The following is a 25371-nucleotide window of genomic DNA, read 5'->3' on the forward strand; positions in this document are numbered from 1 at the left end:
TGATGATAGTTCACATTTGATGTACTCAAGTTATGGTCTTGAAGCATCGACCTGAAACTAGTCTCACGCGTCTCCCCACGGAGCAAAGCTTGGTTACAATCCATGACTTGAAGCTTATCGTTCTCCTGGAAAACAACCGAACTACCCGAAACCGATGAGATCGAATCCATTGAAGACCTTGTTGCAGCTGCTGTTTTGATATCAGCCATTTTAGTCACCCAACCGAAGCTTCCAGAACTATTGTTTAACCCAGAAGATAAAGAAGATGAACCGGCTGTCCTCGATGAATCCCACCAATTTGTTCATGAGTTAAACTCATCTGCCATAGCCAAAAAAAACTAATCTGTTGATGCCTTATGGTTGAATAAAATAATAATAAAAGAATTATTTATTTTCAATCCTTTCTTTCAATCATTCACCCCTCCATCACTTCATATTATTTTATTATATGAACGGAGATTGTTGTTGGAGAATGACAAATCAATACATTTCTTTAATTGATTTCAAGCTTTGGTGGACACAAAAGCTGGCCGAAAATGAGCTGAAAACATTGGGTTCCAACCATAGTTGCATTATCCTTACTTAAAAAAATATATCTCTTATGGAGTGACCTTCAATTGTTTAATAAAATAATAGTATAATACAACAATTATTTGCCAACCAAATTTTATATCCTCACATATTTTAAACTAAAGTAAATCTAACCCCATATTGGGGTGTGACAAGACAGATTTGAAATCCATTATTAAGTTCTATATTAGTATAGAAGTTGACTTGAGATTGGAATCTGATCAATTATCCCAAATTCTAAAAATTTAGAAAAGGGGAAGGAAAAAGGGAATATGGGGGGCATTCCAAGAATTGAGTCTCACACCTGAAGCGAGAATCAGTATGTTCTAATGTTTGAATCCTAACTTGGTGCTTAAGGCAATGGTTAAAGGTGAGCTTATTGGATGATTAGGAAGTTCTTGAATTATCGGGTTAGTGTCTTGTCCTGATAACCTTTTATTTCCGGGACTCTGCATACTGAATGCTCGAATATTATTTTGTTGCAAGCAGTGTAGGCGGTATCTACTTTAGTCTTTAGCTGCTAATGCCGTTTGGTTTCTCTACTAAGGATCCAAAACTAATCAGACATTGACCAAGCTTTGTGCCGTTGTTCACCACTGCACAAAAGAGAAGGAAATTAGAGTTTGTGTGCTTTTTAGCTTTCCCATTAACTAGTGTTTCTTTCCGTAATCATTTATTTAGGCCTTCTCCAAACAATTAGTACTTTGAAAATTGACTTGGTCCAGTTTCTTCTTGCCTAATTAAAAAAGGAGAAATTATAAAAAAAGGGGGCATTCCGAGAATCGAACTCGGGACCTCTCGCACCCAAAGCGAGAATCATACCACTAGACCAAATGCCCAATTTGTTAATTGTAATGTTGGTAACACTATAGTGGTCTAATTTTCAAGAATAGTGTGTACTTTCTTTGTTTATTGATGAATCTCTTACCAACTAAATTGTTTGTGAGCTATTTTTGTTCATTGAAATGGCATTGATTGAATCTGTTTTGATCTTCATCTAAAGGCATTGAGGCATTCCGAGAATCAAACACAGGACCTCTTGCACCGGAAGCGAGAATCAAACCACTAGACCAAATGCCTTATTTCTGTAAATGTATAATGTCTGATTTTTAGTTATCAATCTGTTTATCCTAGAACTCCGGTTAATGTTGACTAGAGACCAAAGTTTGCCACTCTTACATTTCACATGGTACAGTGTATGGAACTGCAAAAGAGTGGCATAGTGGTTCCACATTGACTATTATCGGGTAGCAGCGACCGCGGCTTGAACAAATTCCACATCAAGTTCCCAAGATCTACATTCTTTCTACAGGCAAGTTTAGAAACGGATCATGTCCCCAACTTTCTTCATGTAATGGGATGGAGATTATGAAAGTGCAGGTGATGGACAACCAGAATTCTTAATTTTAGTTCAACTCTCATGCATATGCAGTGGAGCACAAATCAAGCATGCTTATTTTATTTTAATTTTGGGCATTTTAATCTGGAAATTAGAAGAGTAGTTTGGTGACCCTGATGGGTTAGGTGAATGGCCGAGTAATTCTGTGTTTGGAAAATTAGGGTTTGTGAATTCATTATGTAATGGGCGAAAAACCAAACTGATACTTTCAAGTAGAAATTAAGGATCCTCTCATTTCACTACTGATTATTTACCAAAGTATAAAAAGCTAGACCCTTGCTTTGACCATATCGCGACTAAAAGATAAAAATGATGGAATCTTTAAATATGAAAGATTAGATCACTGAATTGTTTTTTTAATCATGATAAAATTAATAGAATGTACGAGTTTTAGGGACTAAAAATGTTATTATACCATATCACAATAATGGGGTGATTTGCTTATGACATTTTTTAATGGGTAAAGTACACAATAATCACTAAACGAAGCCGAAATGATCTTTTAAGTTACTAAACTAACAAAAATCATAAAGTGGACATTAAACTTTTCATTTTGTTATAAAATGGGAATCACGTGATTAACTGTCGTTATTTGTTGTTAATCGTGATGACGTCACACATTAAATTTAATGGACAATATGTAGACTTATCAATTATAACTAAAAATTTTATTTTGATATTTTCTAATATTTTTAGGTAATATATTTAAAAAAAAACAAAAAAAAAACTATAATATAATATTCATGCTTTTTAAAACTATAGCTTTGGGAAAATTTTACAATTCTTAAAATTTTTAATAAAATCCTTTATATTTCTTTTTACTTATATTTTCACCTTTTGTGTCACCTATAATAAAATTTAAAAATTAAGATTTTGTATTTCTTATGATAATAACGAACTTATTCTTTTCCCTTTTAAAAATTCTGTGAAAGTTATAGTGTTTTCAAACATTTACCTGGAGATCATGACTAGAAATGAAACACGTGTCTTGTCTTAATTTTGTAACTAAAACAATTAATATTCATTTTGTAATATTTGAAAGTTTAATATCCAAAATATAATTTTATCATAGTTTAGTAGCCATTTGTATACTTTATCCTTTGTAATTGAGTGATCTGTTATAATTTTTAGGGGTTGTTTGTTCGGGGAATGTGGGATTCTCATGGAAATGGAATCTACATTCCTCCGTTTGACTGGCTGGGAATGTCATTCACGGTATTATTTTATTACCAATAGTATATTTTTGGGGTATATTACCGAGAATGTCATTACCCCATTCTCTTAGGTATTGTTGGATTACCGGCGTTTTGGACTAAAATGTCTTTAAATTTTTTTTTCCAAAAATATCCTTCTTCTGTCATTGAATAATAAAAATTCTACAAATGTTAAATTATAAATTTATCCTTAAACTATTTTAGATTTACAAAAAAATATATAATTAAAATTTTATATGAAGTTTAGGGGTTAAAATAAAATTTTACATTTTCATTAAACCTTTTTATTTTCAATTTTGTAAAAATAAATTATAAAAATTTTATGAATTAAATTTTTTTAAAGAAAATATATAATTATTTTTCAACTTGTTAAAAAAAATATATATAATAATGACAATTTGATCAAATATATATTCCAATAATTTTTTATTCCTTTAACCAAACACGATAATTTTACATTCCTGCTAAACCAACCAAAACAAAATACAACATTCTCAATAATCTTATTCCATGATAATTTTTTATTCCCATTTATTCTATAAACCAAACGCAACTTTAGAAAAACATTTGACTAGCCTGTTAGTGACCTGTAGTGTATTTTACCCTAAAAAAATAGTGTAGGGCTTATGTTGCCTTGATTAGTATGTGGACTCTATTTTGACCAAAGTGTCGAAAACCCGTTTCCTTGAACTACCTGATCCAGCGAGATATCGGAAATAATCTAACCACTGATCGCCTGTGTATGGAGCTTTACGAGTTGTCGTTTTCAAGCTGTGTACAGTCGAATGATTTATATTTTCTCAGCAGTAAGTAAAAGTACATCGCTTGATGATTTTTCAGTTTTTATTGTATTTTTAGAATTTTTAAGATTTTTTTAATGACCCTATTTGAGCCCATGGTTAGGTTAACTCTAGTGAAATTAGGTTAAAATGTCCCCATTTGTTCCGGCATTGAACCTAATTTTATCATTTATTTATTCATAGAACTATTTTGTGAGGAAACTTGTCAGAAAACAGATCTGAAATTCATTATTAAGTTCTATTATATTATTGAAGTTGACTTGAGGTCGGAATCTGATAAGCTATTTCAAGTTGTAAAAATTCAGAAAAGGGGGAAAAAAAGGTTTTTTTGTGTGTGTTGTGGGGGTGGGGGGGGGGATTTCCGAGAACTGAACTCAGGTACTCTCACACCCGGAGCGAGAATCATACCACTAGACCAAATGCCCAATCTTTGATAATAAACATGATTAGGTTTTAGGTAACATATTTTCTTCAAGATCCTGATGAATTTTGATATGTTGATGCTAACCTTGTCAGCATGTTGTTCTGATGTTTGAATATTAACTTGGTGCTGAAGCTAATGGTCAAATATGAGCTTATTGGATGATTAGGGAGTTATTGATTGATCGGTAACTTTAGTCTTTACCTGCTAAAGCCGTTTAGTTATTCTAGTAAGGATCCAAAATGAATCCGGCATTGACCAAGCTTTATACCTTTGTTCATCACTTTGTTTAGTGTAGTCACTGCACAAAACAGAAGAAATTTGGATTTTGTGGACATTCGGCTTTCCCGTTAACTAGTTTTTCTTTCCGTAAACATTTATTTAAAACGTCAACAAGCAGGAAGACTTTATTTAATTAACTTTTGCAACTCATAGTATATATTATTGTCAGAAAACAATTAAGACTTTGAAAAATGACTTTTTCCAGATTCCTCATGCCTAATGATTTGAGAAAACTAAAAAAGAAGAAGGGCATTCCGAGAATTGAACTTGGGACCTCTCACACCCTAAGCGAGAATCATACCACTAGACCAAATGCCCAATTTGTTGCCAGCTAAAGCCATTCAGTTATTCTAGCAAGGATCTGAACCGAACCCGGCATTGACCAAGCTTTGTACCTTTGTTCACCGCTTTGTTTATTGTAGTCACTGCACAAGAGAGAAGAAAATTGGATTTTATGTCAATTAAAAACCGGACATTCTTGTTAACTTGTTTTTCTTTCCGTAAACATTTATTTAAAATGTCAAGAAGTGGGAAGAATAGCTTCTTATTGTATATGGTCTGGTCAGAAAACAATTAAGAGTTTGAAAAATGACTTTGGTCCAGATTCCTCATGCCTAATGATTTGAGAAAAGCAAAAATATTAGAGGGGCATTCCGCATTCAAAAAATCAAACTCGGGACCTCTCATACCCAAAGCAAGAATCATACCACTAGACCAAATGCACAATTTGTTGCCTATGTTGTTGATAACATCTATTGGAAGCTAATATTCAAGAATAGAGCATACTTTCTTTTTTTACTGATGAATCTCTAATCAACTCAATTGTTTGTGAGCTATTTTTGTGTATTAAAAAAATGTGCAATGCTCTATTTTAAACAGTTTAAAACTTCTGAAACAAGCAGTGGGGCATTCTGAGAATTGAACTCAGAAAATCTTGCCGGGAATGCAAGATAAAAAGAAAAACAGAGGGGCATTCCGAGAATCGAACTCGGGACCTCTCGCACCCAAAGCGAGAATCATACCACTAGACCAAATGCCCATTTGTTGCAATCAGTGTTGATAGCCTGTATTGCTGGCCAATTTTAAAAAATAGTGCATACTTTCTTTGTTTATTGATGAATCTCTGATCAATTCAATCTATTTGTGAGCTTTCTTATTTGTTTAAAAATGTGCATTGCACTAGGTTGGAATCTGGCTTGTGATTAGCACCAGGTTGTCACTTTTTTTCTATATTGTGATTCCATTTGATACTTGTTTGTTGAAATATGAATACACTAGAAGGCAAAACATATATTGTTCATGAATTTCCTAAATTTTATAATTTCTTTTAACCAATTAAGTGTTTGACTGCGGAATTTTTCTGTTCTTTTAATGACCCTGTTTGAGCCTATTGTTAGGATTAACCCTAGTGGGATTATGTTAAAATGTCCCCGTTTGTGCAGGCATTGAACGTAATTTTATTATTTATTTATTTATGTTTCAGTACTTTTTTGTGAGGAATCTTGTTAGAAGACATGTAACCCCTCAGACCGATGCGGATAACCCGATCCGATCTGGAGTGTCACATTAGGGTCACCGGAGCAACCCACTGTAAAAATCTCGAAAAATTTAATTTTTTTTTATTAAAACATGTAACTCATAATTGCTTTATTAGCATTCAGAAATAAAACAGATTTTCAGACTCGTATATAAAACAAAATACAATTACATGCCCCCTAATCACATGTAGCATCCTCTACAAGCAACGCCGGAAGAACTTCCTTATTGATGTCGATAGTTGCACTGATACAATTCTTTTAACCTGCAATGGTGAGTAATAGAGTAAGCTTCGGAAAGCTCAGTAATACAGAACTACCAGGTGATGCTATAGGACATGTAGATAAATGGAAAACCATATAATTTCCTTATTGAATCAAACATATACCGGTTGTCGGAATAATCTAGGGTTCCACTGGTAGTTCATCGAGTAGAATCCATTAAGATCTTAGGTCATAGGAAACATTCATAGTATGACATTTTCATGAGATCGAATAGGATGTGTAGTGTGTTCCAACAGTACGATAAAATCATAGTAGGTACAATAAACGAGTAATAGTTCAGTAAATCATTATAAAATCATAATGAAGTTTCACTTTTGAAACTCATAGTTTAAATCCTTTTCATGTACACCATCCGTAGTTCCTCAAAACTACGTCCATAGGGCTTACCTTAAGCACACAGCAAAAAGGAAGCCACCTAAGGATAGGCTTTGGGCCTGTATCCTTAGGCCCGTAAGTCCATAGGGCTTACCCTAAGCACACGGCAAAAGGGAGCCAACCTAATGGTGCATCTTGGGGCCCGTGAGCCTACCCAAGAGTCACATTAGGTCCGTAATCATCGTTATCATATATCAGTGAAAACCAATAATCATATATCAGTCATAGTCCATAAACCATCACTGGTAAGTCGGTGCATCATAAAACAATAACCATAGATTTTAGTGTACCACATTTCAAAACAGATAAAACAATTATGTAGTACATAGGGAACACACTAGAGGATCCAAGTATTTTTTCAGAGGCATTTTGTAATTATCGGTAAGGATAACATGAAACTCGTGCAATTTGATCGGATTCTAAGAACAAGGTCTTATTGGAGAGAATCGATTACTAACCGATCTAATCAGATATTTAAAGTTGATACTTTAGAATTCCACTATGATTTATGTGCATCAGGAAAGTGTTCAGGAATAACCGGAGTGATTTGAGCTAATAAAAGAGAAACGGAGATTCCAGACATTACAATTCATGTTGATCTATCGGTTTATCGAACTATTCAAACTGAATAACTCTCAGAACTAATGCTTGTCGACTCGTCAATTTATTGCCTTTCCAAGTATTCACTCTTTAATACTAACAATTCTTGTACATAAATCATCTTTGTAATCATTGCTGAATAGATCTTTCTATGGTCTTTATTTCATTTCCACATTTCAACGATATCAGAAAATACAGACGTACTTAATTCATGGTTCATGGCCCATAAAGATAATTCATCATATATATTTATCAGTGTTTCCAAACTCATCCAATCACCTATTAAATCCTCAGTCATTGAGGTTACTTAGTTCGTTTAGCACGCAAGTCTATCCCGGTTACTTCAGAGTTTTCCAGATTAATTCAGACACTTCTAAGTTTCAGATACATGTTTTACTTCCGTTCATTTCACTTTGGTCATATACAAAAATCATTTTGGTATTCGTGATTGATTTATCTCACAAATATCCACTTCTTAATATCGAATGTGCTCTAACGTTGAGCTGAGCTGAGCTGAGTACTTCCATAATTATCATCAATCCAAACTTAAGGAGACGAACTAGCATTCAAGTGGTATTTATGCCATTCAGGTATTAACATAGCATTAACTTTGGTAGACCAGCTTAAACTGTGTTCCATAACTTTTAAAAGGCAATGCAACATCCAGGTTTATTTGGATTCCTTAATGAATCCAATCCATTTACTTATCCTTGGTCATAAGGGTATTTTGGACATTTTTATGCTCAATGTTCTTCTTCATTTCAAAGCTTGAGGTTATCCATTCATTTCTGGCTTTGTGATATTCTTTAATCATTTCCATTATAGGGGTATTTTGGTCATCTTACAGATTCAGTGTATTTCAATCATTTCCTTCCATTCTGTCTTATTTTTAATTCCAACTTATCATTTATTTCAGACCTTTCAAATAATTCAGACAAAAGAGCACCCTCGATAATTTATTCTTCAGGTATTTACTCATATCTCGGAGATTTTCAGGTTAAAAGTCTTTTCAGACATTACTAACGAATTATTAGGAATTTTCCATACAAAAGTAGGATCTCAACCATTAAATCAGTAATTTATCGGTTTAATTACAAATTCTCAGGTTACATGCTCGTTCAGAGTCAACTTGGATTATTTTTACCTCTCAAGGGTATTTTCGTAATTTCATAACTAGATAATTTCGGTATTATCTCTTAACGAAAATAATATAATTTGGAAATCCTATAATTAATTGTTTTCCCGAACCTTCTCTGATCTTGAAATGATTACTTAACAGACTTTTAGTATCATGTATAAACCCTCTTGGGGTTAAAAACCGGTTATCCAAAATTTTCAAGTAAAACTAACATTTCTTATGCGCATCAGTAGTTATATCGAATCAATATGTCTTTTCAGAGTTATTAACCAACTTCCAGGGACAATTTTTGTCATCCTACAACATAAGAGTATTTTCATAATTTTACCATACCGGAGTATTCTCATAATTTTCATCCAAGTACCTTTAACATTTAACCTTTGATGATATAAAATATAAGTTACAAATCCAGTGCTGATATCTTTATCACTAATCTCAAACTTGTAATTTAATTCTAACAATTCCTCAATATCTTATAATAGTCATTCGATCCGTATTCAGTTACAGAATTTCTACCACATTCATATCGAGTGAATAAATTATTCAACTCTATAAAAGTGACCAACATTATCTTATTCATATATTTACCAATATCAACATGTTCCATAAAGCATAAAGAGATAGTAAAGTATTACCTCGATTTTTGTGCCATACTGATCGACCATATAAATTTCATTCGAACGCCTTTGATCTTTAATTCAACTTCCAATATTTCTCTCGGATGCATATCAACAGAAATTACATCAAAAACGGAGCTTAATTGAGATAAACGGATCGAATCGGGTGATTAATCAGTGAAAAATAACTTACTGGGTTTGAATTTGGCGAAACGGCCTCAAAATCGGAACATCAACAAAACCCAAAATATTAGTCTTAACTTCCAGCTCACCAACTTGATTTCTAGCTTCCAATCTTTTTCTCACGAACACGGACCATCCACCGTACAAATACAACTTCAAATAATTTTTCTTGCCATAAAAATAACTTATTATAATTGAAATAATATATTAAAATCTAAATAATAATTTATGGGCCTAATTTAATATTTAGCTAACAAGGTTAGGGACTAAATTAATCTTATTAAAACTATTAAAACAAAAACATAACTATATGGAAACTAGAAAACAAGGTTAAGTTCTTACCATTCTTGGATGACTAACTTGGTGATTTCCTTTTTTTTCCTTTCTTTCCCAGTTCTTTCCTTTCCTTATTATAACTTTTCTTTGAGGCCCGTCACCAACCCAATCGTAGGAATTGCAATGGTATTTGGAGTGAAGGAAAATCTAGAGGGAAATAAGAAAATTTTATATATTAAAAAATGGATAGAAACTGGAAACCCCCCCTTGGAGTGGATGCAAATTCGTCACCAGTTCCAATTCCAGGTTTGAGTTTGGGTGTTTCACTATATAATACCTCATGATGGACTGAATCAATGGTATAAACTCTGTCACTCGTTTCATCTCCATATTGATAGTTGGTCGAACTATTCTCATATGAAAATCGACCAAATCCTGTTTCTTACTGCTCTTGAGGATGATGATAGTTCACATTTGATGTACTCAAGTTATGGTCTTGAAGCATCGACCTGAAACTAGTCTCACGCGTCTCCCCACGGAGCAAAGCTTGGTTACAATCCATGACTTGAAGCTTATCGTTCTCCTGGAAAACAACCGAACTACCCGAAACCGATGAGATCGAATCCATTGAAGACCTTGTTGCAGCTGCTGTTTTGATATCAGCCATTTTAGTCACCCAACCGAAGCTTCCAGAACTATTGTTTAACCCAGAAGATAAAGAAGATGAACCGGCTGTCCTCGATGAATCCCACCAATTTGTTCATGAGTTAAACTCATCTGCCATAGCCAAAAAAAACTAATCTGTTGATGCCTTATGGTTGAATAAAATAATAATAAAAGAATTATTTATTTTCAATCCTTTCTTTCAATCATTCACCCTCCATCACTTCATATTATTTTATTATATGAACGGAGATTGTTGTTGGAGAATGACAAATCAATACATTTCTTTAATTGATTTCAAGCTTTGGTGGACACAAAAGCTGGCCGAAAATGAGCTGAAAACATTGGGTTCCAACCATAGTTGCATTATCCTTACTTAAAAAAATATATCTCTTATGGAGTGACCTTCAATTGTTTAATAAAATAATAGTATAATACAACAATTATTTGCCAACCAAATTTTATATCCTCACATATTTTAAACTAAAGTAAATCTAACCCCATATTGGGGTGTGACAAGACAGATTTGAAATCCATTATTAAGTTCTATATTAGTATAGAAGTTGACTTGAGATTGGAATCTGATCAATTATCCCAAATTCTAAAAATTTAGAAAAGGGGAAGGAAAAAGGGAATATGGGGGGCATTCCAAGAATTGAGTCTCACACCTGAAGCGAGAATCAGTATGTTCTAATGTTTGAATCCTAACTTGGTGCTTAAGGCAATGGTTAAAGGTGAGCTTATTGGATGATTAGGAAGTTCTTGAATTATCGGGTTAGTGTCTTGTCCTGATAACCTTTTATTTCCGGGACTCTGCATACTGAATGCTCGAATATTATTTTGTTGCAAGCAGTGTAGGCGGTATCTACTTTAGTCTTTAGCTGCTAATGCCGTTTGGTTTCTCTACTAAGGATCCAAAACTAATCAGACATTGACCAAGCTTTGTGCCGTTGTTCACCACTGCACAAAAGAGAAGGAAATTAGAGTTTGTGTGCTTTTTAGCTTTCCCATTAACTAGTGTTTCTTTCCGTAATCATTTATTTAGGCCTTCTCCAAACAATTAGTACTTTGAAAATTGACTTGGTCCAGTTTCTTCTTGCCTAATTAAAAAAGGAGAAATTATAAAAAAAAGGGGGCATTCCGAGAATCGAACTCGGGACCTCTCGCACCCAAAGCGAGAATCATACCACTAGACCAAATGCCCAATTTGTTAATTGTAATGTTGGTAAACAACTATAGTGGTCTAATTTTCAAGAATAGTGTGTACTTTCTTTGTTTATTGATGAATCTCTTACCAACTAAATTGTTTGTGAGCTATTTTGTGCATTGAAATGCAGTGAGCTAGGTTTGAATCTGTTTTGACCTTGGACTAAAGGGCACTGAAGCATTCCTAGAATCAAACTTGGGACCTCTCGCTGCAGAAGCGAGAATCAAACCACTAGACCAAATGCCTTATTTCTGTAAATGTATAATGTCTGGTTTTTAGTTATCAATCTGTTTCTCTTAGAACTCTGGTTAATTTTCACTAGAGACCAAAGTTTGCCACTCTTACATTTCATATGGTACAGTCTATTGAACTACAAAAGAGTGGCACAGTGCTGCCACGGTAGTAGCGACACCCACCACTGCTAAATACCTCAGTAGCGGAGTGAACAATTTACACATCAACAACTTCCCAATATCTACATACTTTCTTCAGGACAGTTTAGGAACTATAAAAGATCATGTGCCCAACTCTCATCATGTAGTGGGGTTTATCCTTAGGTAGAAGAGAGGGTGGAGATTATGAAAGTGCAAGTGATGAATGGAATTCTTAATTTTAGTCCAACTCTTATGCATATGCAGTGAAGAACAGATCAAACATGCTTAATTTTTTGGCCTTTTAATCTGGAAATTAGAAGAATAGTTTGGTAACCTTGAGAGGTGTCTGGCTAGTAAAGACGGCGGCAACAACAGAACGGTTAGGTGAATGGTTGAGTAATTTGAGTTTGGAAAATTAGGGTTATTGAATGTTTTATGTAATGGGAAAAAGAATCAGACTGATACATTTGAGTAGAAATGAAGGGTCCCCCTCATTTCACTAGTGATTAGAAGTGATTATTTACCAAACTGTAAAAAGTTTTAGACCCTTAGTCCGCAAGTAATTAGATACCGTTCAAATTAAGATTAGAGTTGGAGTTTGAGATCTGCAGATGAAAAACGAAAATGATAAAAATTATATCTATTTAAATGTCAGATCTACCTTAACTCCCAACATAATCAGAATATATGTGATTATTCAACTTTGAAAATATAAAGGGAAATATTCCCTTTTGTCGAGTTTTTTTTAACTTGTAAATAATGTCTCCAAAAAAAATTAAAGACTAATGTTTACCTTTTATATCTAGTTATTATGAAATGGCTTATATCACAAAGAAGTATGTAAACTATACTTCTCAAGTACATAAAATACTTTTTGATCAAAATAAATACCTAAAGCTATATTTTTAGTCAAAATAGGTACTTAAAGTATTCTATGTCAAAATATTTCATCTAAGTTCTAAAAATATTGACATGTTGCATTAATTAAAGAATACTTTAAGTATCTATTTTGATAAAAAAATACAGGTACCTATTTTGATCAAAAAGGTAAAATTTTAGGTGCTTATTTTGATAAAAAAAAACTTTAGGTACTTCAATGAAAAATATAATATACTTTTAGTTACTTATTTGTTATATAAGTCTCATGATATTTAATTTTTTTTTTCATAAAAATCCTAAACTTTTAAAAAATTTAGATCATATATAATTATATTTAAATACAAAACGAAATCTAATAAATATCAACCAAATTAAAACGTAGTTAGCAATACCTTTTAATTTTTCGTAATACCAAATTTTAGTTTAAAAATTATAAATAAAAAGGATGATGGACATCCTATCGACTATACCATTTTTCTTTTTAATTATGTATCTAATAGATTAGTTGTTAGATGATGATATGATATGATATGATATGATGAATGTCGGGCCAATTGACGAAGAACTTTATGTGTCATTAATCATGATAAATTTTAAATTAAATAAAGAAATAAATAAACTTAAATACGAAAGAGGATCTCAACTTGATAAATTTTTTTCAATTTAGTCTCTGAGTTTTATTTTAGTTTATATTAATCTTAAAAGTAATATTTTTTCAATTAATTTTAATCTTTTAATACAACACACTCATGGGGATGTCTATTTAACCCAAATCTGATGGATTCTAATCTGACCCGATTTGATAGTAGGTTTTTTTTTTAAAAAAATTCGAGTTTGTGTTGAGTTGGGTCGGATTTTTAAAGGACGAGGTCGAGTCGGGTTTGATTCGGGTGGAGAGCGAAAAAACTCTGACCTGTTTCCATCCCTAAAACTATATCGTAAAAAGAAGTAAAAACAATTTATAAATTCAAATTTAATGAATATTGTAACGAGGAATCCGGATGGGCATGCATTTTCACGACTAAAGCAAAAGCTTTAAAAGATTGAATTTAAAAGACCTGATCAAATTTTCTAGGAAAAGAAAGGAAAATTACAGATAGAAATGCAAAGCAAAATATTAGAAAACAAGGTTGGATGGTAGGTGGAATTGCTTTAACAACGGAAAAAAATGAAAGCAAAAAAAGGGCAGAAAGCGACACCAATTGCTACAAAATCGCTTTAATTCGTTGCCTCAATTCACTGTATTCCACACTATTTTTTGTCACCTTTGCCCTCTTTTTACCCTATAAATTAACAGATCTCAAATCTCGAAAGAGAGGATCAGATCGGTGAGGAAGAAGCTCAGATCGGAAGGCAAACAAGTGTGAAATTCGATTCACAAAAAAGAATCAGCTAAAACAATCGAAAAAATCGTATTGGATCACTCTGTTTCGCCTTCTTGATCTCTAGGGTTCTTCGTGAAAGTCGGCTTTGTTGTTGAGAGATCGGACGGAAGCAAAAATGGCGACATTTCAAGGCACTCAACAAAAATGCAGTGCTTGCGATAAGACTGTGTATTTGGTGGATAAGTTGATGGCTGATAATAGGGCCTTCCATAAGGCTTGCTTCCGATGCCACCATTGCAGGGGTACTCTCAAGGTAACATGCTTTTGTCTTGTCATCCATGTTTTTCGATATCGACGTTAATGAAATTCGGATAAATATCAATTACGAATATGTATCTAACATATAACATGATTCGACTTTTATAGACATATGTTTAGTATGTATATGATCATGATTTTCGATAATATCGATGTTAATGAAATTCGGATGAATATCGAATACAAATCAATATAACATATGACATGATTCGAGTTATATAGATATATGTTTAGTATCTATAAGAAAATGTATGTGATCCTTCCTCCTTTTTCTTTGACATATTCATCACGTTTTTGGATGTCGTATCATGATCTAGAATTTAAACTGATCTTTAAATTTTAAAATATCTTAATTGAGTATTTAGAGTAATAATGTTTTGAAATCTAGTCAATGATCAAAAAGTTTTGGTGACCATTAGTGTAGTTTACTTAAAAAATGGTGATCAAAGTGCAAGCATCCTAAAAGTTTAGTGACCAAAAGTGCAAGCATGCTAAAACATCCGTGATCAAAGAGCAAACGTCCTAAAAATTTGGTGGCCATTAGTATAGTTTACCTAAAAGATTTGGTAATCGAAGTACAAGCCTTCTAAAAGTTCTGTGACCAAAAGTTAAAACATTTTAAAAATTATGTTATCAAAGTTTAAACAACCTAAAACTTTGGTGATCATTAAATAGTTTATCCAAAACAATAGTTATTAAAGTGCAACCATTCTAAGAGTTTGGTGACCATTAGTGTAGTTTACCCAAATTTTTTTGATAGATTAGACTAAGCTTCCAAGAATGAACAAATTATTTGTTTATAATTTGATCCTCATATGTCAAATCCAAATTTTACAGTCAATGTTTGAATTGATAGTTAGACTAGATAGAAGGATCTAATTGATATAATATTGATCTATAAGAACTCAATCAAAATGTTTTGAAGCTTAGGGATTAATTTAAAATCAAAATCATAATGAAGAACATTTTGTGCAATTAACCCATATATATTGTACAAAGTATGTTGAGATTTTTTTTTGCAGCTTAGCAACTACAACTCTTTTGAAGGGGTGGTATACTGTAGGCCTCACTTTGATCAACTCTTCAAGAGAACTGGCAGTCTGGAAAAGAGTTTTGAAGGTAAAATTTTCTATTGAATTATATTATTATTTTTTTATTTATGTTATTTGGGCTCAGGTATAAGTATCGGATACGGGTATTTATCCGATAAATATATGTTAAGATTATTCTAAAAGGTTATATCTATATGTTTATATGTCGAAGACGAGTGTCAGACACGAATACTTAAAAAAAAAAAAATTTCTGAACCATATGCTGAAGTTTTTTTTCCTTCCAATCTTCTTTCAGGAATACCAAAAATGGCCAAGCCTGAAAGACAAAAGGAAAACGAGGTAATTTTTGCTAACTATATGTTTATATAGATAATTATTTGATACATTATTCAAAGTTAAGAAATTGATGTGTATTTAATTGATATTTAAATATATAAAACATTATAATTTCTTAATCACGCCTCTTATTTGTTTCGAATTGAATCGAACAGAATGCAGCAAAGGTGTTGAACTTGTTTGAGGGCACCAGAGAGAAATGCAAGTGTTGTAACAAGACTGCTTATCCTATTGAGAGGGTAATTAAAATCTATATTACTCGAACTCTTTCTACACATATCCGATACTTATTCTGTCACGTGTACGAGATAGATTTTCTAAAGACGTTCTAGATAACAAAAAATCTTTATTGCCGGATACATTATTCGTATCCGACACGTGTATTCGGATTCGAGAGACAGAGATTGAAACCCCTTTTCTTTGTGTTGTTTAAAGGTCACTGTGAATGGAACAGTATACCACAGGAGCTGCTTCAAGTGTACTCATGGAGGTTGCACGATTAGCCCATCAAACTACATAGCACATGAAGGGAAACTCTACTGCAAACATCACCATATCCAACTCTTCAAGGAGAAAGGGAACTACAGCCAGCTTGAGACGAACGATCGTGAGAAACAACAAAACGCCACGACCGATAAGGTCGCTCCCGTGGAAATTGCTACCGAGTCATGAGAAGAACTCATACACATTACTTTTGCTTTCAATGGAGCATATGGACATCCTTGGGGTCTTCTTTTTGGTTTAATCCATTGTTTCAAAGCTGAGATTGTATGATGTGCCAATTGGTTTTTTTTCCTTTTTTAATACCATGTGGGGTGATTTTTTTGGAAATAAGATTCATTTCATGGTTTTATTAATTCAATGGCTTTGATGGCTCTTAATTGCCTGCAAAAATCAAAATATCTTCATAATAATATGTGATTATTTCTTAATAAAAGTATAGGTTATGCGCTAAGGCTGTTAGTTAGTATTTTAATATAACACCAACTCCTACAAAAGTTAGATAGATAAGGATAACTACTAGGTAGTTTATTTCTAATAGAAAACTTACTCCTAACTTTTCCTATAAAAGAAAGATGTATTTTCACCGTTCATAATATATAAAAATAAAATAGTTCTTTTTCTTCTCCACATTGTTTACTATTTATCAACATGGTATCAGTTAGGTGACAGATCCTTCTTCCTAACCCTAGCCGATTATTATTATTATTATTATTTACCTTAAATATAGTTGTCAATAATGAATTTTGCCTTTTCTTCATCGGAGGTCACTTCGGAAATCCTCGTTAATTCACCCAATTCGAACCTTTTTGATGTTTCTTCAGCCTCTATCACCTGTCACTGATTGAATGGTGACAATTATATTCCTTGGTCCCAATCTCTTTAGAGACCACAACAACAATATAACTGGCCGCCTTTATATAACCGGCCGGTGCAAACAACAATATTTTTAGAGACCACACTAGTTCTTGCTGTGACGGATCCTGAATATTCAACCTGGATAAGTGAGAATACCATGATTATGTCATGGCTCATCAATTCCATGATTCCTGCTGTGGGGGAAAACTTTCTGCTGTACAAAACAGTGGCTGAAATTTGGAGTGCTACAAAGGCGATGTAATCGAATCTGGAAAATTCTACTGCTTTATTTGGGATCGAGTGTTAACTTGCCAATCTCAAACAAGAAAACATGACAGTGACTCAATATTTTACTCTAATGTCATGCTTATGGCAATAACTTGATTTGCTCGAATCCCATGACTGGAGGTGTGTAGAAGATGCCCGTCTATTCAAGAAGATTGTTGAACAACTCCGGATATTCTAGTTTTTGTCTGGTTTGCATCGGGATCTTGATGAAGTCCAAGGACGAGTATTAGGAATCAAACCTCTTCCTTTAATCTGGGAAGTATTATCTGCAATACGACGCGAAAAAGTCGACGTACCGTTATGCTTCCTGATTCGCAGCCCACTGAAGGGTATGCATTGCTCACTTACTCTCAAACTACTACTCGACCAAAGAAGGGAAGACCTTAGTGTGACTACTGTAAAAAGGTTGGCCATTTGCGAGATTCCTATTGGAAGTTACATGGCAAGCCTACTGATGGGAAGTCTTCAAAACATCATCAACAACGTGATACTCAAGGAAATTGTGTTGTGAATACTGATTTACAAGGAAGTTCATTTACTAAAAAACAAATGGAAGAGTCGCAACAGTTTTTTAGTCAGTTAAAAACTCATTCCCAGTCCTACTTGGATTATGGGTTCTGGTGCAAGTGATCATATGATAGGTGATCTTCAGCTCTTTCACACTTTTCATGCCGACTCGTCTATCTCTCATATCAAACAACTGATGGTTCTCTATCTGGTGTTACCGGTCATGGGTTTATTCGAATAAATCATGACATTTTGTTATCTCATGTTCTTTATGTTCCCAATCTCACTTGCAATCTTATCTCCATTAGCAAGTTGTCTGCCGATTTATGCTGTACCACGAAATTTAACTCTGATTTTTGTGAATATCAGGATTCCAGCTCGGGGAAAGTGATTGGCAGTGCTAGGCTTTGTGGGGGAGTCTTTACCTACTTGCAGTAACTTTATTTTCCCACCCACCTACTTCCTTCAATGTTATACAACAATTTCCTTTACTTGAACCTTCAACCGATGTTATGTTATTGCACTTTCACTTAGGACATCCCGGTTTCTTTTATCTTGCAAAATTGTTTCCACAATTGTTTGTCAATAAAAGTCCAAAATCTTTTTCTTGTGATATTTTCCCACTTGTTAAACAAACTAAGAGTGTTTATCTACCTTCTCCATATAAATGTCCAAACCATTAACCATGATCCATAGTGATATTTGGGGACCATCTCGGGGAGAATCTTTACATGAGTTTCAGTGGTTTATTCATTTATTGATGATTACACTCGTACTACCTAAACCTTTCTCATGAAAACCAAATCTGAAGCTTGTGAAATATTTAAACGGTTCCATAAGATGGTTGAAACCCAATTTTAGTGTTCTATCCAAATGTTTCATTCTGATAATGGTAGTGAGTATTTTGCCAATGTTTTGGGTTCTTTCTTTAGAAAATCGGGATTGTTCATCTTACTTTGTGTGTCAATTCTCCTCAACAAAATGGGATTGTTGAGTGAAAAAACAGTCATCTTCTTGAGGTTACTCGGTCTCTACTTTTTTCCACAAATGTTCCTAACTATTTTTGGGGGAAGCCCTTTTAACTTCCACTTATTTGATTAACCGTCTCCCTAGTAAACCGTTACAATTTAAGTGTCCGAGAGATGTTTTTCTTCAGTTTTTCCCAATTTTAAACTGATGACTTTATTGTTACCCCTTATAGTTTTAGTTGTATTGTGTTCGTTCATTACAATGTTCCTTTTTGGTCTAAATTAGACCCTCGAGCATTTCGGTGTGTTTCTGGGTTATTCATCAACTCAAAAGGGCTTTCAGTGTTATTATTCTCATACAAAGAAATTCTTTATTACTATGGACGTTACTTTCTTTGAAAAAACACATTTTTCCTTAAAATTGCTATTCAGGGGGAGTCACATAATGAATATCAGTTTGTTGATTCACAACAATTGTCGCTTGATTTACAGCCAGCTCTTTTTGATCAACCAGCACCGTCAAACCAGTTAAACCAGTCGAATAAGCCTACAAAATCGCTCCAGCCAGACCAAACAACACTACCGAACCCAGAAAATGTATCCTTGCCAAACCAACCCATCGAAACATATTTATCTCGGCATTATCAACATATCACTTCGCCTCAAATACCTCAATTCAAATTGCAGATTTACAAGAGACGACAAAAACCAATTTCTAAATCAATCCCTAAACCTAATCCCGAGTCTCCCACACAATATGGACATTAGAATAGAACGAGAATCCTTTGGAGAATGAAGAAGGTAATCATAGTTCTTCCACTGAATTAAATGCTTTAATTGATGATAATGACTTGCTAATTGCTCAAAGGAAATGAGTATGAAAATGAAGAAATTATCCAATTGAGAGATTTGTTGCATATGGAAAGCTAATAGCTTGTTTTAAGAAATTTACAACAAGTGTAGATATCATTACTATTCCAGATAAGGTGGAATAAGCATTGAAAGATCCCAAGTGGAAAAAGGCAGTAGAAGAGGAATTAAAAGCATTGGAAAACAACATTACTTGGATTATAGTTGATCTTCTGAAAGATAAAAAACCAGTCGGCTACAAATGGGTATTCACGGTAAAATACAAAGCTGATGGTAGCATTTAAAGATATAAGGCGATATTAGTGGCGAAAGGATTCACTCAATCTTTTGGAGTTGATTATCATGAAACGCTTACTTCGGTAGCAAAACTAAACACTATGAGAGTGTTACTGTCATTAGCAGTCAATGAGAATTGGGTGATTCATCAGTTGGACATCAAAAATGCATTTCTAAATAGAAACTTGGAGGAGGAAGTATATATGCGAATTCCACCGGGTGGGAAGAGTAATACATGAAAAGCATGTAGATAACTAAAGTCCTTGTATGAACTTAAACAATCTCCAAGAGCCTGGTTTGACGGGTTTACAAAGGTGATTATTCAGGATGGTTACAAGCAATGTCAGTCGGATCACACTTTATTTGTCAAAACAGCTTCAAACAACAAAAATGCAATTTTGATTGTCTATGTGGATGATATAATTCTAACAAGTGATGATTGTATGGAGTTAGAAAGACTGAAAAAGCTACTGGCGAAGGAGTTCGAAACCAAAGACTTGGGAACTTTACGGTATTTCTTAGGCATAGAGGTTGCAAGATCAAAAGAAGGAATAATGATCAATCAAAGAAAATATATCCTTGATCTATTATCAGAAATTGGAATAAAAGAATGTAAGCCGACAAAAACACCCATGGAAGAAAATCTTAAGCTACGGAGAGAAGAATTAAGAAGTCTCGTTAACAAAGAACAATATCAAAGGCTAGTAGGTAAACTAATTTATTTATCACTTTCTAGACCTGATATTGCGTTCCCTGTCAATATAGTGAGTCAATATATGAATGATCCAAGAGAAGAACATTTAGAGGTTGTGAATAGAATTCTAAGATACTTGAAAATGACATCAGGACATGGGTTAATTTTTAGAAAGAGTGATGATAGAACAATAAGAATTTTTTTGGATTCAAGCTGGGTAGGTGAATTAACGGATAAAAGATCTGCAACTGGTTATTGTTCATTTGTTTGGGGAAATATGGTTACTTGGAGAAGTAAAAAATAGGATATGGTATCTCGAAGTAGTGCAGAAGAAGAATTTAGAGCAATGACACTTGGAATTTGAAAAGGAATTTGCTTCAAAGAATGTTAATTGAGTTGGGGTTATGTGCCAACAAATGGTTTGAACTTCAAAGTGACAGTAAATCTGCAATAAGTATTGCAAAGAATCCAGTTCATCATGACCGAACGAAGCATGTGGAGAATGACAGACATTTTTATCTCTGAAAAGGTGAATGGTGGAATTGTGAAGCTCAATTATGTTTCAACGAAGAATCGGTTAGTAGATATTCTTACCAAAGCACTTCCAAGAATTACCTTTAATGAGATTATATCCAAGCTGGGTCTTTTCAACATTTACTCCCCAACTTGAGGGGGAGTATATGTTATGCGATAAGGCTTGTAGTTAGTATTTTAATATAACACTAACTCTTACAAAAGTTAGATAGATAAGGATAACTACTAGGTAGTTATTTTAATAGAAAACTTACTCCTAACTTTTCTTATAAAGGAAAGATGTATTTTCACCGTTATAATATATAAAAATAAAAGGGTACTTTTTCTTCTCCACTATGTTGTTTATTATTTATCAACAAAAAGGAGTATACATTGAAGTAATTAGGGATGAATAGAAAGAGGTTAGGCAGCCCAGACTCCCTTATTGTTGTTCTACACCGAGACTTATATGGCCCCCTGCTTTCACATTAACGCTTAGAACCCGGTTTTGGCCTCCTTTGTATTCAAAAAAAGAAGTTGGCCAGTAGTGGCATTTTCATAAAATTTTAAATTATTATATAATTTATTTATTTATTTTTATTAATAATTTAATATTATGTCTTTAAAATTTTATAATTTTAAATTTCTAATATAAGTTTTTAAAAATTTACTCCCTTTAACATAAATTTTTGAATTCTTCCCAAAAAAATATTCTTAAAAGAAATAATCAACCCAATCTTTACTTGATTAACATGGTTGTTGCTATAGGTTAAAGTGTTTTTATGGTTTACGGATGTTTATGAATAGTTTAGTTAGGGAAGGTTATAGGTTGATTTGGGTTTTTAATTCATCCAAACCTGATTTAAGTATTATACTCTCTCATCATTCGATTTGAAATCTGAATCAATTTTTGGTTAGAAATTGTAACGTTCCAAATCCGAGTTGGTAGTTTTGGGTTAAGTCGAGAGTATTTTGGATAAGTTTTTAGCCTTGTAGGAAGCTTGACCTAAATGGGTGTTGGTTTGGGCCCAATAGTTATAAAAGGGTATTTTTAAGTGGTGACCAAAGTTAGAGGACTAAGGAAGCAATTTACCCCTAAACTTTCCCAAAAGCTTAATCCTTTTAGGATGATGTAATGGGGGGAAAGTTCTCATATCTCATTTTCCCTAACCCTTTATCTTCTTAATCACTATTTCAAATTTTTTTGTTCCCTAGCATCTCAAGAAAGGTTTAAGCTTTATTCATTTCAAAACTTGCCCAACAACATCAAGGTAAATCAACTTTTTTTAGGAACTCAAGCCATATTAAGTGTTTTTAACTCATTTATAAGCTTGCAAACATGTTAGTAACTCATAAGCTTGATTCTTATTTAATGAGGGAGGTTGGAGCAAGCTCCAAGTGCAAAGGAAAGGAAAAGCTAACACTTGGTTGAGCCTTGACTGTTTTTAGCAGCTTATGACTCAAGGTAACACACTTCTAACTCGACTCTACCACATGTAGATCACTAGGTGTCTTTGTTAGCTTGCATGAGTTATGAAGCATGTTCATGGTAGATTTATATTTATAAACCTATTATGACCCCTTTTTATAAACATAAATCTTTAATAACATTTAGGAAACCCAGTAGAGCTTTTGGGGGAAATGAGGGGTCATTTTCGTGCCTAAACAAGGTATTTCTAGGTTTGAGTATCGGTACTGGAAGAACAATACCGATATTGTTTGTTAGATGATTTAAAATAAGGAAGTTTTAGGCTAGAAGTATCAATACTCATTCATAGGGTATTGATACTACTGGTTGGGTATTGATACTCACAAGAGGAGTACCGATAACGAGTTCACTTAGCAAATTCCAGTAGCCAATTTTGGTATTAGTACTTATGAGAGTATTGATATAGATGGTAGAGTATCGATACTCCTAGTAGGGTATCAATACTGAGTTATTTATCAAAATATCGAAGTGAAACTTGGTGTCTATACGAGGATATATATACCACTGTATAGAAGTATTGATACTTAGTCTAAGAGTACCGATACTACAATTTCTTCTCAGCTTATAATAACCATTTCAGTATCGATATCAAGGGGTGGGTATCGATACCTAGGGGTCAATACCAATACCAAAGAGCTCAGTATCGGTACCAATGCAAAGTTTTGGATAAAGAATTTAAATGTTTAAGGGGTTAGACTTGAGGGGCCCAATATCACTAGAATGCCATGAAATAAAACTACAAGCGAGAATAGTAATAAACACAGTACAACTAGAAACTATAATAGCTAGGAGAACATAAAACAAGCCTTGTTAGATGCTCAAAAAATAGTATGGACACCCGAGTTACTCTAACAGTTGATGATCATCTCGTTTGATATTCATAGTCAATGGCAAGACACTTCTGTCGCCAGTTGAGCGCATATACCCTAAGACTCGATCGAGGAAGTGGGCTAGGTGTACATTTTCTATACAGTTTTGGATCTCACCCCAGATACCCGAGGGTATCCTAGGTAGGTTAGAGGGGTGTGGGATATGAAATACTTAACCCTCGCCCACACCATAATGCCTATCTTTACACTTCATGTTAGCATCCTTATGTATTTTTACCTATGTCATTAGCATGATCATTTAGTGAATGCATGTAATAAAGTACAATTATTGGTGTGGCACTGAGTTCGTAAGCTCAACATTCAGAATGTGTTTTCGTGTGCAGGTTCTTAGGAGGTCGTTTGTGGAGCGATCGTCCTTAGATATTCCAAATCAATTGAGGCTTCAGAGTGCGTCTTCATTTGTATTAGAGGGCATGTACTATTCGTAGACTCTTTTGTATTAAGTCGTAAATCCATTTTGTTTTAAACACATTATTATTATTATGGATTAATTTGGGAGCTCCCTCGTATTTGTAAACTCGAATTATTATGTTTTTATTTCACCTTGCTATGTATTTTTTTATATGATGTTTTACGATGGATTTAAAAGAAAACATTTAGGTTAACCACCTTGGTGGTCTTGTGTGACACTTTAATTATTCGATCTTCAGGTCGAACTAGATCATTTAATCGTATCAAAGCGACAGGTTCAGTCGTTCCTAGGACCAGCAGGTTAGAGTAAGTCAACATCTATATATGTACATGACTTGAGAGAGTTAAGACTACATTAATGACTGGAATGATGATAATAAGATTTGTTTCTTTCTAAATTTCAGAAAAACCCATGACAGACTACCTAACATATAGTCAAGACGAAAACCACACCTCATTAGTGTAAATACTGATTTTCGTTCGAGGTTTTTTTATATCATAATATATATAATAATTTCAAATATAGTTTTGGAAAATATATAATATAAAGTTTTTGAAAACTTATTTTTAAAAAAACATATAATATATAGTTTTTTAAAGCAGTTTTGAAAACATATATTATATAGTTTTTAAAATAATTTTGAAAGCGTATAATATATAGTTTTTTAAAATAATTTTGAAAACGTATAATAAAGTTTTTAAAATAATTTTGAAAACGTAAAATATATAGTTTTTAAAATAATTTTGAAAACGTATAATATATAGTTTTTTAAAACTGATTTTGAAAACATATAGTATATGGTTTTTTGAAAATGGTTTTGAAAACGTATAATATATATATTTTAAAAACGATTTTTGAGAACATATAAATAATTTTTGAAAACATATTTTTGAAAATATAGTATTATATAGTTTTGTTTATTATATTTAGTTATTTATTTATTTTATTTTATTTTCGTTTTTAGGTCCAAAGGGAAATCAAGTCCAGCAAGGGGGTAAGAGAGCACAATTGGGTGCCTGGCCCAACAAGGCTCAATCGAAGTAGGCCTGATCTGACCCGAGATTCGAACCCATCTGTCGAACCCAGTAGAAGCTAGGGTTCCATGTTTAGCACCAGTGCCGCATGACCAAGAGTCGTTGGATCTGGCCCTTTGATCCAACGGCCAGGAAGCATAGGAGCAACATGTGAAGACCACACACCAACGTGGTTACCAATCAACCATGATTCCCATCCAAACAAACAGGGATGGCCGGTTA

At 33.4% G+C, this 25371-nt stretch overlaps 1 protein-coding gene and 4 non-coding genes across 5 annotated transcripts; 1 reads left to right on the top strand and 4 right to left on the bottom strand.

The window, feature by feature from the left end:
- Window positions 1–1337: 1337 nt before the first annotated feature.
- Window positions 1338–1409, bottom strand: TRNAP-UGG. Its single transcript has one exon. It is a non-coding gene; the product is annotated as a tRNA-Pro (tRNA).
- A 3523-nt stretch (window positions 1410–4932) lies between these two features.
- Window positions 4933–5004, bottom strand: TRNAP-AGG. The gene has a single exon. It is a non-coding gene; the product is annotated as a tRNA-Pro (tRNA).
- Window positions 5005–5653: 649 nt separating this feature from the next.
- TRNAP-UGG lies at window positions 5654–5725 on the bottom strand. The gene has a single exon. It is a non-coding gene; the product is annotated as a tRNA-Pro (tRNA).
- A 5765-nt stretch (window positions 5726–11490) lies between these two features.
- On the bottom strand, window positions 11491–11562 carry TRNAP-UGG. Its single transcript has one exon. It is a non-coding gene; the product is annotated as a tRNA-Pro (tRNA).
- A 2728-nt stretch (window positions 11563–14290) lies between these two features.
- Window positions 14291–16524, top strand: LOC120142628 (LIM domain-containing protein WLIM1-like). Its single transcript, XM_039157165.1, has 5 exons — window positions 14291–14456; window positions 15484–15580; window positions 15809–15852; window positions 16005–16088; window positions 16285–16524. Exons 1-5 carry the CDS (start codon window positions 14319–14321, stop codon window positions 16519–16521), a joined length of 600 nt encoding a protein of 199 aa, XP_039013096.1. The 5' UTR covers window positions 14291–14318; the 3' UTR covers window positions 16522–16524.
- Window positions 16525–25371: the final 8847 nt, after the last annotated feature.

Source organism: Hibiscus syriacus, unplaced genomic scaffold (assembly GCF_006381635.1).
Source record: "Hibiscus syriacus cultivar Baekdansim isolate YM2019G1 unplaced genomic scaffold, ASM638163v2 tig00110831_pilon, whole genome shotgun sequence".
Lineage (NCBI taxonomy): Eukaryota > Viridiplantae > Streptophyta > Magnoliopsida > Malvales > Malvaceae > Hibiscus > Hibiscus syriacus.